General features: G+C 35.8%; 1 protein-coding gene across 6 annotated transcripts in view; it reads left to right on the forward strand.

The window, feature by feature from the left end:
• The window catches only part of DMD (dystrophin), a 2,671,852-nt gene that overhangs the window by 1,825,323 nt on the left and 829,702 nt on the right, over nucleotides 1–16,827 (forward strand). For all 6 annotated transcript variants that reach the window (XM_070365439.1, XM_070365442.1, XM_070365443.1 and 3 more), the window contains 2 exons: nucleotides 489–636; nucleotides 3,398–3,547. In XM_070365439.1, coding sequence (XP_070221540.1) covers nucleotides 489–636; nucleotides 3,398–3,547 — 298 coding nt within the window. The remainder of the gene's footprint in view (nucleotides 1–488; nucleotides 637–3,397; nucleotides 3,548–16,827) is intronic.

Genomic DNA, 16,827 nt, shown 5'->3' on the forward strand with positions numbered 1-16,827 from the left:
ATGTAATTTCACTTTATATACTTACTCTAGTGAAGTTGTTCTCAACCAGAGACAGTTTTGCCCCAATGGTGATATTTGCCTAGGCCTTTAAAATATTACATCCTTAAAAATATTATATCATTAACATCTTTTTTTAAATTTATTTATTTTAATTAGAGGCTAATTACTTTACAATATTGTATTGGTTTTGCCATACATCAACATGAATCTACCACAGGTGTACATGTGTTCCCAATCCTGAACCCACCTCCCTCCCCATACCATCCCTCTGGGTCATCCCAGTGCACCAGCCCCAAGCTTCCTGTATCCTGCTTTGAACCTGGACTGGCATTCATTTCTTGTATGATATTATACATGTTTCATGTTGACATCTTTAAAATGGCTTATTTTTAAAAAGTGTGTGCAGCTTTTTTGAGTTTTCTTAAATTAAAAAAAAAAAAAGAAAACTTGAGAAATATGTTCTTTAAAACAATTTTATTCTTCTCCAGGTTAGAAGAACAAAAGAATATCCTGTCAGAATTTCAAAGAGATTTGAATGAATTTGTTTTATGGTTGGAAGAAGCAGATAACATTTCTAGTATTCCTCTTGAACCTGGAAATGAGCAGCAACTAAAAGAAAAGCTTGAGGAAGTCAAGGTAATTTTATTTTCTAAAATCTCCCAGGGCCTACTTGTATATGAACCTAGGGGGAATTCCCTGGTGGTCCGGTGGTTAGGACTTGGCCATTCACTGCCATGGCCTGAGTTTAATCCCTGGCCGAGGAACTAAGATCCCACAAGCTACATGGTATGGCCAAAAAAGAGGAAAAAAAAGTATAAGAATATATGTTTTAAATGTATTCAGTCATTGATTTCCTGCCCATTGGGATACTGATAGTTCTTCAGTAATTTTTCTCACAACTTGATTTTGTCTTAGCCCAGTGAGTATATATATATTTTAAAAAGTATGTATGGGATATATAAGTATGTTTCTGTTTGTGTATGTGTGTGTATAAAATGCATAGTGATACTTTTTAAACTGATTTAAAATTAATTTTAGACTTAATGGAGAATTGTACAGCTTCAAATTATTTTAAAAACTGGGGAGCATCTTTAGAAATGATCTAATTTCTTATAGGAGATCTTAATTGCCAAATCAGTCTCCCTACTTCAGCCTCTAATTAAAGGCATTCTGTTTGCCTGAAGCAATGGTTTGGTTTGGTTTGTGGTTTGGTTTGCCTACAGGGATAAGGGGAGGTGATGTTGGTTCATTTTCTATACTGGTTGAATAAAACTTCTGGTGTATTCAAGTGGTTTTTTATGCCCACTTAACATGATGGAGAAGAGAATGGCAATCCACTCCAGTACTCTTCCCTGGAGAATCCTCTGGACAGGGGAGTCTAGCTAGCTACAGTCCATGGGGTCTCAAAGAGTCAGACACAATGGAGCAACTAACACACTTGATGTCTGCTGCTTTCTGATTAGCTCTCCTGGCTGACGGAGATGCTTTGATTGTGCTGTTGGATTAACTGTCATGGTTTAAGTTTTAGGAAAGAAAGTCCTTTGGATCTATTTTACTTTAATTCTTGAAGGGAAAGGGAAATTAACATTCAATCATCCCCTGTTACATACTAAGTATTAGATGTATTTACATCTGCTATTTTATTTAATCTTATCAAACTTCCAAAATGGTTATTGCCCTCGTTTTACAAGGTCACAGAATCAAAGAGAAATGGAACTGCTTCTTTATCAATGATTCAGTTGATTTGCACATGCAGATTAGACTCCATGTCAACTACTTATTTCTGTGAAATAAGAAATGTGTACCTGACAGAGGATAAAGTATAAGAAGTAAAATATTGCTTAATTCAGTAAACAAATATTAAGCACCTAGTATATGTCAGATAATGTATTAGGTATTTGAGAGTCAAAAAATAAAAAGTTTTTGATCCATAGTTTGAGGATGGTTATGCCATGGAAAAATAAACTCAGTCTGTTCTTAAAAATTCATCTTTCCTAAATATATTGAGTGTTATATATATATATATATATAGGAAAGTAATTGATAACTCATTTAAGAGACATGTTTGGTGGTGTTCCCTTATTAATAAATATGCATTGATTTCCTTTTTTTTTTCCTTAGTCTAGATCAACACCATCCTATAGCACCATCCAATATCATTTAACAACATGATAAATATGTTGAATATTAGCAATTTTAGTAGCCACTAGCTGCACTTGCCTTTTGAGTACTTGAAAGGTAGCTGATGTGACTGAAGAATTAAGTTTTTAATTTTATTGGCAGTTAATTTAAATTTAAATAGCCTCATGTGGCTAATAGAAGATACAAATAAATAGAAGACAGTTAATAAAACTATGATAGCTTTGTAGATCATAAAAAGGGCACTTTTAATGTGATGTTAAATGAATAAGAAAAATTCAGGAATGTGCAGGTATCAAAATTAAGTGTTCTTGAATGAAAACACCCAAGTTTGGATCACCAGTCTTTTGCTTTCTACTTCTGCTTATCTACTTGGATCTGATATTTAACCACTCTGTCTCAGTTTCCTTCTATGTAAGATGAAGATAGTAAGATCTACTTCATGACATTATTATATAAAGTTAACATTTTTATATAAGGCATGATATAAAGATAATGTCGGAGAAGGCAATGGCACCCCACTCCAGTACTCTTGCCTGGAAAATCCCATGGATGGAGGAGCCTGGAAGGCTGCAGTCCATGGCGTCGCTGAGGGTTGGACACAACTCAGCAACTTCACTTTGACTTTTCACTTTCATGCATTGGAGAAGGAAATGGCAACCCACTCCAGTGTCCTTGCCTGGAAAATCCAGGGGACAGGGAAACCTGGTGGGCTGCCGTCTATGGGGTCGCACAGAGTCAGACACGACTGAAGTGACTTAGCAATAGCAATAGCAATAAAGATAATGTGTGTGAAGAGGTTAGTTAGCACAATGCCTGGTACCAGGTATGTTCTTAGTTATCTTCTAATATGATAATGAATTTCTTACTGTGCTAAGTTATAATATGGAGACCTAATACCTGAGAGGATGCTTATATTTGCCCAGATTATTCTATTTCTGAGAGGTGTGTTTTTAGACTTTTGACACTGTTCAGGGTATTGTTTTAGAGCTCATCATACTACGTAACATTTTTCTCTTGAGAAAAAAAAAAATCTCTGAGGGAGACAAGATCTGATCCTTTGTAGGATGGGCTGATTTACTTAGGCGTAGGTGTCTTAGTGCACCAGCTCTGCGCTCTGTAGAAAATTTGGTATTTAAGGAACTGGTGGGCCTCTGGTCTTTCTTTGTTTTGATAGATTAATCAATAGAGGCAAAGACAAGGTAGTTGGCATTGTGCTGTAATTCATTTTAAATGTTGTTGCATTTGTCTGTTTCAGTTACTGGCCGAAGAGTTGCCCCTGCGTCAGGGAATTCTAAAACAATTAAATGAAACAGGAGGAACAGTGCTTGTAAGTGCTCCCATAAGCCCAGAAGAGCAAGATAAACTTGAAAATAAGCTCAAGCAGACAAATCTTCAGTGGATAAAGGTTAGACATTAACCATCTGTCCTGTCACATGTGTTAAATGCTGCAAGCATTTCTTTTGTTTAATGGTGCTTAATTGGTAAGGCTGGGGAAGAGGGCTGGTTTTATGGATTGTTCTTTTGTTTTTATTTTAATTGACCATTCGATTTGGGTGTATGTATGATTTGTTGTGAATGGAAGGAATGTTGATGGTGAATGATGGTACAGTAATGACCAAATGCCAAGTTATATACCACTATTACTTTACATGAATTATTCTAAAGAAATAGACTGGAAAAAAGATGAAGTGATTCACTCAGTGTTCAGGTGTAGGTTGACAATATTTAAGCAAGATGGATGTTGTCCAGCTCAATGAGTATCATAAATCAAAATTACTTATCCTTACCAATAAGGTCGCCTGCAATGCAGGAGACCAAGGTTCGATTCCTGGGTCCGGAAGGTCCTCTGGAGAAGGAAATGGCAACCCACTACAGTATTCTTGCCTGAAGAATCCCATGGACAGAGTAGCCTAGCAGGCTACAATCCATGGGGTTGCAAGAGTCGGACACGACTTATCAACTGAACCACCACCACCAATACTATAGACTTAATCAAGGATCAATGCATGCTAAATTTCTCTAAAATATGTGTTATTTATTTACTGTTTATTTGTTTACTTAGTTGTGAGTCTTCATCTTTCTTGGATACTTATTAAATCTAATATTTTATTTTTAAATATAATATTTTAAATTGTTTATCAAATTAATGCATACTCATTTTTAAAACCAAGTGATGCATATGAATTTTAAAAAAAGCAACATCAGTTGGTCCATCAAAAGGCTATTTATCAAAAGGTTGTCCTCTCCGTACTGTATTCCTATGACAACCTTGTCATAAATCAAGTGAACATATATATATGAATCTGTTCTGGATTCTCTTGATTATCAATGTCCTTCAACTAGTACTGCAGTGGCTTTGTAACAATCATCTTCCTTTTTTTTTTCAGTTCAGTAGTTTAATTTTTTAATGAAGATTTTGTGTTTTTAGAGCATTTTTAGGTTCACAGCAAAACTGAGAGGAAGTTACAGTGATTCCTCAAAGACTCCTCCCCCCAAATTCACACTTTCCCTTGTTATCAACATCTCCCACCAGAGGGGTTCAGTTCAGTTCAGTTCAGTCGCTCAGTTGTGTCTGACTCTTTGTGAGCCCATGGACTGCAGAACGCCAGGCTTCCCTGTCCATCACCAACTCCTGGAGCTTGCTCAAACTCATGTCCATTGAGTCAGTGATGCCATCCAACTATTTCATCCTCTGTCATCCCCTTCTCCTCCTGCCTTCAATCTTTCCCAACATCAGGGTCTTTTCCAATGAGTCAGTTCTTCACATCAGGTGGCCAAAGTATTGGAGTTTCAGCTTCAGCATCAGTCCTTCCATTGAATATTCAGGACTGATCTCCTTTAGGATGGACTGGTTTAATCTCCTTGCTGTCCAAGGGACTCTCAAGAGTCTTCTCCAACACTCCAACACAGTTCAAAAGCATCAATTCAAAGTACCAGAGGGGTACATTTAACAATCACCTTTCAACAGCTTGAGATACAATTTATATACTGTGTAATTCACCCATTTTAAAGTGTACAGTTCAATGGTTTTGGTATATTTACTTTTTAAATTGTACATATATATAACATAAGATTTGTCATTTTAACAATTTTAAGTATACAATTTATGGTCATTTATTATTTATTTCCACAATGTGAAACCATTACCATTATCTGTTTCTAAAACATATGCATTACCCCAGAGAAATTCTGTAACCATTAAGCAATAACTCCCCATCACCCTACCCCTGAACCCATCTCCCTAAAAGTAACCTCTAATCTACTTTCTGTCTGTATGATTTTGCCTGTTCTAGAGATTTCATACAAGTGGACTCACAATGTATCTGTCCCTTTGTGTTGAGATTATTTTACCTGGCATAAGGTGTTAAAGTTTCACCCATGTTGTAGTGGGTATCACTGAACAATCTTTTATTTTGTATGTGTGTATGTGTATATACACATACAATATATATATGTGAATATACACATTTGTTGTTGTTTAGTCATAAGTTGTGTCTGACTCTTTTGCAACCCCATGGTTGATAGCCTACCAGGCTTCTCTATCCATGGGATGTTCTAGGCAAGAATACTGGAGTGGGTTGTCTGGGTTCTCCAGGGGATTTTCCTGACCCAGGGATTGAACTTGCATCTTTTACATTGACAGAGGGATTCTTTACTGCTGTTATATCTGGGAAATCCCTCCATTCTGAAAGAATAGTCTGAGAAGGCAACAACAACATATATTTGTGTGTATATATATATACACATACATATGTATGTATACATACAATGTATATATGTATATATACCTATGTATATAAGTATACATGCATGTGTATGTATACACACACACATGTATATAATACACACACACAGACACAAACCCACATACTTGTTTTACAAAAAAAATTGGGTATAAAAATTCAAACCTTATTCTTCTTAGTCCAGATTGTTTTTTGCTGTTTTTGGTTCACCAAATAAATTTTAGAACCAACTTGCCAATTTTTACTAAAGCCTTCCAGAATATCGGTTTGAATTGTGTTGAGCTTATAGATCAGTTAACATTTTTACAATATTGAGTCATCTAATCTGTGAAAATGTTACATCCCTTCATTTATTGAGGACTCCTTTAATGCATTTTTAGAAATACTTTGTAGTTTTCAATCCAAAGGACCTACACATGTTTTATTAGATTTAATCCCAGATATTTGATGTTTTGGTCCTTTTATAAATGGGATTCATTTCAAGTTTTATTTTCTTTTTGTTGCTGACATATAAAAATAGATTTTTTTTACATTAAACACATATCCAGTGTCCTTACCAGATTCACAAACTAATATCAATGTTTTGTAAAACATTTTGGATTTTTTTAATGTGCACAATCATGTCATCAAATAGAGGTAGTTTCTCTCTTTTCAGTCCTTAGGATTTTAATTGTTTTTGCATAAACTTGGGCCTGTAAAACAATGTTTAAGGGAAGGGGTGATAATGGGAGGCTTTGAGTCATTTCCTGTTTCAGGTGGTCTGCTTTCAGTAATTAATCATTAAATATTACGTTCCTTATAGGACTTTTTATAATCCTCTGAATCAGGTTAAAGAATTTTTTCCTTATGCTTTTTTCTCAAGTTTTTATTATGAATAGGTAACCTATTCATAACTTTCTCTGCATTTATTAAAAAGATCCTATGGTTTTTTTTTTCCTCTAAATGTGACAAACAACAGTCATTGTTTTTGGATTGTGAAACTACTCTAGGATTCCAGAAATAAATCCTATTGGTCATGATGTCTTCTACTTTTTTATAGATTGCTGGATTCAGTTTTCTAATATGCTGTTTATGATTTTTATATCTTTGTTCATGGCATAAAATGTTCTGTAATTTATTTTAGAATCCTTCTCGAGTGTTGATAGCAATGTTAGACTAGACTTAATAATAAAGTTCAGAGGTTCTCTCTTTCTTTGTTCTGGAATGATATAAAGACTGGTGAAAATTGGTGAATATTGGGATCATTTCTTCCTGAGATATTTGGAAGAATTCAGTTGTAAAGCCATTGGTGCATGGGGTATTTTGTTTTGTTTTGTTGTTATTGTTGAGGTTTTTTGGTGAGAAAAATTTTGATAATGGATCCATTTCTTTAATAGATACAGGAATGGTTAGATTTTTTTTTCTTGGTGTGTCAGCTTTTATAAGTTGTGTCTTTCAAGAAATTTGTCCACTCCCATGCTATTTTCCCTTTTGGGGCTGTAAACATTTTTAATACTGCTAGCAATCCTCTGTATATTTATATTTAAGAAGGAGAAAATAGACTACAAGCTCTAAGTACATGAATGGATCTTGTTAACTGGGATATTTTACTTTAGGTGCTAAGGTAGAGAGCTGAGTCTCTTGTTGAAAGAGACCTTCAAAGTCTATAATACAGTGGGCTTTATTCTGAGCTATTCGTACCAATGCTAAAATTCTTTCCAGACACGAAGTTCAATTTCTTTAGGTATGAACCACACTCACTGTTTTGATTTGTTTATTTCTGCCTGTAGTTCAGTGTTAAAATAAGGCCATTCATTGTGTGGTAGTTTTGATATTGACACAAATTTTCATCTACAGGCTTTCATACATGCTCTTATTCTCAGACATCATGACATCTTTAATCCAAACACTATCCAGGTTTTGCCAAGTTCAGATCCCCTGTACTGAAGGCTTCTTCTCCCTTACTTTTTGTATCCCCATATGTACTGTCTCCATATATGCTTTTGACCTTCCAAGTATGTTTTGAAACCTCTCATCCACTTTTGACCACATTTCTACTACTTTATTGAGCACATTTAATACCTGTTAACTTTGTTCTATGCAAAATATAAAGCAAATTGTAATCCTTCAAACCGGGAGCAAATCCATACCAAGAAAATACCATGAAGTATAATTTTCATGTACTATGAAATGGATTCCTTCAAAACTAGCATAATTGCCTGTAAAGAATTGCTTGCCATTCATCAATACTCGACCAAATTGAGAGCCATGAAAAAGTTACACTGAGAAACATTTCTTTACATAAATGATTTGAAAAGAAAAAAACAGAGACTGAGTTTTTAATTGTCAGAATATTCATTATATTTTTTAATTGATGATGCTGAAGTTCTTGAAGCAGATCATTTACGTGACTGAAAAAATATTTATGAACTTAAATGAGTACCAATTATATGACATTAAATTCAAAATGTGTGTTTTGATCTCTATAATTCAAACAATTAGATATTTGGGGGGGGGATCTTTTATTTTTACATATTGACACTTTCAGTTGTGTAAATAATCATAATTTAAAATTTTAAGTTAATTTTGTCCTACTGTAAAATGTAAAGTTTCTTCCTTTAATGATTTCAGAATAGCCACATATACCTATAGACACTTGCATGTTGAGGGAAAGTATTTTCCAAGTAATTAAATGCTGTAGACACACAACACTTCTACAAATAAAATCATTCCTCATAAGAAGAGAACAAGGAGGGAAGATGCCCCCAAACATTCCTTGATATTACAAAATGGAACACAAAAATTATAATTGTAGGAAATGTGAGAGAACTGTCAAAAACTTATAATAGTAGCTTTGTGAATAGTGAAGCATATGTCAAGATTTTATCTTTTCTGCAACAGAATAGAATGTCAATTTTTTTATGATAGAAAATTAAAACTAAAACTGTGAACACCATCTTGTGTAGACTTATTTTCTATATCATTCATAACATCTGTGTCTTTATCCCAATATTATAATTTTTATACTATGTCTTTGCCATTAAAGTTCATAGAATTTGGAATCTTATTCACTAGTCATATTAAAAAGCATTTGTCTCTTCTCAACCCTAATGCCACCCTATCCCTGTTGAATTAAATTTAAGAATGGAAAATGAATGATTAAAGCCAATTTATGTCATTACACAAGTCAACAGTTAAAAAAAATAAGGTGGTCAAGATGATCAAGAGATGGTCTTGATCATCATTAAACCTTAAATTCTCAGTCATTAGAAGAGAGAGGAAATGATGGTGACTCCCCTGCCTGTACTCTCTAGCAAGCTCCTCCATTTAAAACTAGAGTGTTAGAATTGTAACTAGTAGGTCGTGGTTGCTGGAATATAGACATGCAGTTCCTTAACATATAGTATTTCTAAAAACATCCTGCTAATATAATACCTGATGGCAGGTGCATTTTTCCACAGCTGACTCTATCACATTGTACCTTGTGTATTTAGCCAACTTACCAATTATTTTGACACTTTTATGTTTTATTACCGAATACAGAAAACAGTGATGGGAGATAATATAGCTGTGCCTTAAAGAGAGTGGTGGACTCTCTAACGGGTTTGTTGCAAAACTGTTTTAACTTGCTGTGGCCGAGCCAGCACTGTGTATAACACAGGTGGAAAATGTTGCTTTGAGGTGAAATATAGGTCTTGGTTTAAACTGTGGTTTCCTCCAGATAAGGACCATGAAGTGATATCCTCATTTTTGTCTGATGTGTATTTTGAGTTTTACAATCTAACAATAATATCCATAAGATCTACAGGATGGCAATGTAATTAAAGCTAACGTCTGTGGGGGTTTTTTTCTTTCTTTCTCTGAGTGTCCCACTCTCTAATCTTCATACGCATGTCTGATTCTGTGTTGATTTCAATATACTCATCATATTTATTTGTATGTTCTCTGAACATGTGTGTGTGTGTGTGTGTGTGTAGGTAGGGAATGTTCTCTCCCTTCTAACCTCTCCCCACCACTATTACTCTCTCTTTTTTTTTCTCTGTAAAGTATGTTTTTGCCTAGGTGGCTCTAGTGGTAAAGATCCCACCTGCCAATGCAGGAGACAAAAGAGATGTGGGTTCGATCCCTGCATCAGGAAGATCCCCTGGAGAAGGGAATGGCAACCCATTCCAATATTCTTCTCTGGAGAATCCCATAGACGAAGGAGTCTGGTGGGCTACAGATCACAGGGTTGCAAAGAGTTGGACATGACTGCAGTAGCTCATGTGAATTGATAACTATCTATGTCTACCATGAATCTACTTTTCTAAATGCATACGTGTCAGGGTTTTTTGTGCCTGAGTAGCATATGTGACACATTCTCTCCTACTCTCTTTTAATCCTTCTTTTATCTTCTCCTGCCCTTGACACTTTGTGTTCCCTTTTCTTTACTGCTCTTTTAGCAGTTACATGTAGGTATTTTTTCAACTACCCATTTCAGTTCAGTTCAGTCGCTCAGTCGTGTCCGAGTCTTTGCGACCCCATGGACTGCAGCACCCTTGGCTTCCCTGTCCATCACCAACTCCCAGAGCTTGCTCAAACTCATGTCCATGGAGTCAGTGATGCTATCCAACCATCTCATTCTCTGTCATCCCCTTCTCCTCCTGCCTTCAATCTTTCCCAGCATCAGGGTCTTTTCCAATGACTCATTTCTTCACATCAGGTGGCCAAAGTATTGGAGCTTCAGCATCAGTCCTTCCAATGAATATTCAGGACTGATTTCCTTTAGGATTGACTGGTTTGATCTCCTTGCCATCCAAGGGACTCTCAAGAGTCTTCTCCAACACCACAGTTCAGAAGCATTAGTTCTTTGGCACTCAGCTTTCTTTATGGTCCAATCTCACATCCATATATGACTACTGGAAAAACCGTAGCTTTGACTAGATGGACCTCTGTTGGCAAAGTAATGTCTCTGCTTTTGAATATGCTATCTAGGTTGGTCATAACTTTCCTTCCAAGGAGTAAGCGTCTTTTAATTTCATGGCTGCAGTCACCACCTGCAGTGAATTTGGAGCCCAAGAAAATAAAGTCTGTCACTGTTTTCATTGTTTCCCCATCTATTTGCCATGAAGCGATGGGACCGGATGCCATGATATTCATCTTTTGAATGTTGAGTTTTAAGCCAGGTTTTTCACTCACCTCTTTCACTTTCATGAAGAGGTTCTTTAGTTTCTCTTTGCTTTCTGTCGTTAGGGTGGTGTCATCTGGGTATCTGAGGTTACTGATATTTCTCCCGGCAATCTTGATTCCAACTTGTGCTTCATCCAGTCCAGCATTTCATGTGATGTACTCTGCATATAAGTTAAATAAACAGGGTGACAATATACAGCCTTGACACACTCCTTTCCCAATTTGGAACCAGTCTGTTGTTCCATGTCCGGTTCTCTTGCTTCTTGACCTGCATACAGACTACCCATTACTTAAAACCAAAATATTTTTTATCAGTCTTAATTTTGAATCACCTTATAAGCTTCCTGTACTTGATTGAAAAAGTAGAAAGATGGAACATTTCTTTTGTAGGCTCATAGCATTATTCAGACGGAAGGAGCGTAATGAAACCAAATTACTCTCACATCTTCTAGATTAGAACACTAAATCCTAGAAAGATTATATGACTTATTTGAGAACACATTATTTAAATATAAAAATTATTTACAAATTATTGCAAAATATAGTTTTGATTCAGTGTTTTCCCATGTCATTCCATTGTTCATTTGAAGGAAAACTTGAGGTTTCTTTTCATTTAAAGAAATCATATGAATGATTTTGCTTTGCTTTTTGCCCTTTTTGGAAAACTGAATGCCGTGTTTTCAACTTATATTCCAGAACCTTCTTTACTATGAACCACTTGTAATTATCTAATACAAGAAACCATGTTTAGTTCAGAATTAGTTATATGTCTACTATTTTTTGATGTTAAATAACTTTATAGGTAGTATATATTATACATTCCTATTAGTCATAATAAATTTCATTGTATTAAATATATTTAAAATTTTGCCTCATAGTTTGCCATTTATTTTTAAATAGTAAGTTACTATTCTAGTTTGTTCATGCCTGGGAAATCCCATGGACAGAGGAGCCTGGCAGTCTACAGTTTATGGTGTCACAAAGAGTCAGACATGGCTTAGTGGCAAAACAACAATAAGAAGAAATTTTACTAGAAAGTGAATTTCAGTTAAGTGCCTTTTAACAAAAAAACTATGACATTACTTTTAAAAAGTAAGATTTAAAAATTAATTTATGTAGCAAAGCTTCTATATAGGAGTAAGTTTTGTAATATTGATAATAGTCAAGAATCATTTTCAAAATAAATCACAAAATAAATATTATGAAAGTAAAAATACAGATGGTGAAATTCATAGGCCAGATGATCTATATTGTACAAATAACTGTATCCAAATTTCCAGAAATCTGGTTCATTTTGTATTAATCCCTAATTATGTTACTTCTTAGTATCCATTCGTGTAGTAAACATTTTACATTTGTTCATTTGTGTCAGGTGAACAAATATTTGGTCATTTTCCAAATATGATTGCCATGCGATGCCAGTAGTTATTTGCCATTACTACAAATGTGAGTAAAAATGAGAAAATTAAATCAAGCTGAAGTTTGGCTTTTCCATTCCTTGCTCAAAAACAGACATTTGCTCTGATTGATTATTTTCCTAGCAAAGGCCATGATTAATAGATTGTGCTAGTAGTGAGCATTCAATCCTGCCCTTAATGTGAATTACTTTTTTTAACAAAAGAAAAGAATCTTTAAAAGCAATTTTTTTTTAAAAAGTGTTGTTTATCTATTTACTACTAACATATACAGCCTGATAATTCTTGGAAGTTCATCATCTTGAAAGTTTCTTTTATATAGTTAATAATTTATTCATTCATTTCAATAGTTCATTCAACAGACATCTAATGAGTGACCAGTATGTGCCACATGCTCTCCTAAGCATATCATAATCAATTCCCACTCTTGCATTATTTAAAAGACATTCAGAATTACATAGAGCTAGGCAACCCACTCCAGTGTTCTTGCCTGGAGAATCCCAGGGACGGGGGAGCCTGGTGGGCTGCCGTCTATGGGGTCGCACAGAGTCGAACCGACTGAAGCGACTTAGCAGCAGCAGCAACAGGCATTATAACTTTTCATATCTCTAATCTGTAGTTAATAAATAGTTTGAAGCTGAGAGTTGACTGACAGAGTAGTAAAGTTTATAAAATAAGCATCCTTGACTTTGCTTCATATAATTTCACAGTGAGATAGGGGTCTTTACTAGGTTGTGTGTCATGATTCATGGCTGTGCCTGTTATCCCATCATTATTTTCAACAGCTTCCTCCTTCACTCTCAATAGTGAGCTCCCACTTTGGAAGACTGAAAAAAATATAAGGTTACCCTAGAGGCCTACTTTTAAGAGCCTGGGAGTGGCATCAGGCTCTTAAAAGTAGGCCTGACCCAGTAGTCAGTAAGTATTATTATTATCATCACCACTAATGTTTTCTTGACACCTCAGTAAGTTAAGACATTTGGCCTGTCCTTGTCGGACACGACTGAGCGACTTCACTTTCACTTTTCACTTTCATGCATTGGAGAAGAAAATGGCAACCCACTCCAGTATTCTTGCCTGGAGAATCCCAGGGACAGAGGAGCCTGGTGGGCTGCCATCTATGGGGTCGCACAGAGTCGGACATGACTGACGTGACTTAGCAGCAGCAGCAGAAACCTGACTGCTGTTACTATTACCCACCAGAGTTCTTGGCCTCCTCATCAATAGAAATTGATCAGAGGCCAGAAAGTTCTTGGCCTCCTCATCAATAGAAATTGATCAGAGGCCAGACAAGAAATTCAGGGGGTCAAATACAAATAACAGTTTCCTTTGCTTGCTCACTCCCCAAGGAGGGGCGAGCTTGTTCTTTACATTGGTGAGGGTAGGAATCGGGTGAAAGAGGTGGCTTAGGTGGTTTGCCCACCCCTTTGTGGTGTTGTGTACAGGGGGACAGGCACAGTACCCTGCTTTTGTTCAGGCTCTTCAGAAGTGGCAGTTGGGTCTTCTGATCTCTCTGTATCTCTTGTCCAGAATTTCCCCTAACTGTGCATGCATGCAGTTATTTTTAGTCTCATGTTTCTTTGTATTTTGTTGCTTGAGGAGAGATAGGTCCAGGTGCAAGCATTGCAGCACTGCAGCAAAGGGTCCTAGTTTCCTGCCTGTCCCATTACTACTGAATTAATCAGAATTTAACAGCAGTAAGTTTATAATAATGTGTGATTTTTAACTTTCTAAACGACTTCAGGCAGTGCCAAGAATATAGATCAGACATTTCACAAACAAAAAGTAAACTGGAGTTGTGAAAAAGCAGTTTATTGTGGTGGTTAATAGTGAGGTTTATGGATTATAGCTTTCACCCTTCAGTTATAATATCTGCAAAATTCAGGTAATCATATAACATACTTTCCAGGTTTGGGTAAAAATTCAATGAGGCATGGAAAACGCATAACACAGCATTGGGTGCATTGTAATTGGTCAAAAATGTTAACTTTGAACATTAGGTATAATTTTAGAACAGAAAAACACAAAGACCAAGCACAAAATTCTGAGTCACCATTTTTTTTTAAGTGTGATAAGAGCAACTTAACAGGAGATCTACACTCTTCACACATTTTTAAGAGTACAATACAGTACTGTTAACTATAGGCACTATACTTTATAACATGTCTCCAGAAACTTTTCATCCATTGAACAATTTACGTTTCGTTTTCACCCTTGCCCCATAACCATCATTCTATGCTTCATTGTTTCTGTGAGTTTGGCTATTTTAGATACCTCATTGAAACGGAACCATGCAGTATTTGTCCTTCTGTGACTGTTTTGTTGTTGCTGTTGTTGTTGTTGTTTTGGCTAATCATAATATCCTCTAGGAAGATCCACATACTTACATTTGGTGGGGGACTGAATAATACTCACCATCTTAAAAAAAAGAAAAACAAAAACAGCTATAAATATGGTCCTTAGGGAAAAAGCTGAAATAAACATGTGCCGCCCATTTTATTTATTAAAATAAACAAAATCCACAAGCTGGACCAGAGGAGAGACAGAGGCTCTAAGACTAAGACCCCTAATGGAGAACACAGAGAATTTATATCCTGTATTCTCCATTTCCAGTGATCTCATTATTCCCATTATCTAGGACTGACTAGCATTTCAGATAAAAAGTGCTGGAAAATGATTTGTTTTTCCTTCTCACATTGGCTGTGAAGTAAGTCTAAGTAGTCCACCATGGTTTTGAAACATCAACATTTTCATGCTGGAAGTATAAGCAGAATTCCAGATGACATACCCTGAGCACCTTTGCAATATACTCAACTGACTTGAACTTAGAAATCCAGACAGGGTGTGATTGAGCCTACATACTGCTTCCCTGCCCCCTTCCCCTACCTCCATTCATCATGTTGGTTTCCTCTGTTTTGATGGAATGAGTGATGAGAAAGCATTTGTAGAAAGTTTCATTGGTGCTAGATAATGTTCAGTTAGGAAACTTCAGCCTAATACTAGATAATTTGTTCACTTCAGTGCTGTGTTCTTTTTAAAAAATATGAAAAGTGAAAGTGTTAGTCGCTCAGTTGTGTCCATCTCTTTGTGACCCCGTGGACTGTAGCCCACCAGACTCCTCTGTCCATGGAATTCTCCAGGCAAGAATACTGGATTGGGTAGCCATTCCCTTCTCCAGGGGATCTTTCTGCCCCAGGGATCAAACCCTCTCCTGCATTGCAGCTGGATTCTTTACAGTCTGAGCCACCACGGAAGCCCTTTTAAACATATGGACAAACAAAAATCCAGCGTGCATTGTAAAGCACTGATACTTGTGCATCACGTCATTTCCATATTAAAATTTTACTTTTCCACTATATACATACTGAGAATGTGCACGGAGTATGTAAATTTGTCATTTAAATATGCTGTGGACCAGATTTTATTAAAGGTAAACTACTTTCAGATGAAAAACAGATGTGACTATTCTTGGCAATCTTTCTTCCCTGTTCTCAATGAATTTAACATGAAGAGAAGTATAATGATGATTTAAAAAAAAAAAAAGGAAAAAAAAGTATAACTCTGACCTTCAGTATGACATTTTTTAAAGTAAGTCCTTTATTAGCACAAAGATGTTTGCCTTATAGCAAAGAATATTAGAAAGGAAACGAAATGATATGATAAAAAGAGATTTTGCTAATATAAAAAGTTGCTCCTCTTGTATCTACAATGCCTTTGCTTCAGAATGACTAGATTATATAGTGCCAACTCTTACACTAGAGGGATTGCCTTTCTTTCTAATAACTTAACAACCTTGAAATGTCATTAAATGGAGGTTTTCATATACTAACTCCTTAAACTGAGGTTGAATAACAAATGAAAATTAAAGATGTATTGAAGAGCACAAGATTCTAAATTCTAACCCAGTTTCATTTATTGCATCATGTGCAAAAGCCAATAAATAATGCAAAAATAAAATAACAGTGCTATTTTATAAAAGGTCAGTAATAGCAGAAATGAACTTTTGTCACATCTCTATGCTTATACTGTAAGTTGTGTGAGTTTATTTATGTACCTAAAAGAATTTAATACTAAATCCTAACTACTTTGTACATCTTAGCTGACCCCTAGTACTTCAAGCCTTAGAAAAGAGACACTGTATGTTGGACTGGTTGATGTATCCCATTTTTGTTGTAGACCACCTGCCAGGGCTTATAACAGATCTGTAATGGGTTTCATACCTTTTATTGTGTAGAAAATGGATTGATAGATTAGGCCTGGAGCCAGTGAACCGTGGAACCCCAGGTTTGCAGGCAAGAGTTTATCACCCTTTGATGTTATTTCTGTCTCATGTCAGCTGAGAAGGATGAGCTAGATTATCTGAGAGTAAACTGGATGCC

This window comes from Bos mutus, chromosome X (assembly GCF_027580195.1).
Source record: "Bos mutus isolate GX-2022 chromosome X, NWIPB_WYAK_1.1, whole genome shotgun sequence".
NCBI lineage: Eukaryota > Metazoa > Chordata > Mammalia > Artiodactyla > Bovidae > Bos > Bos mutus.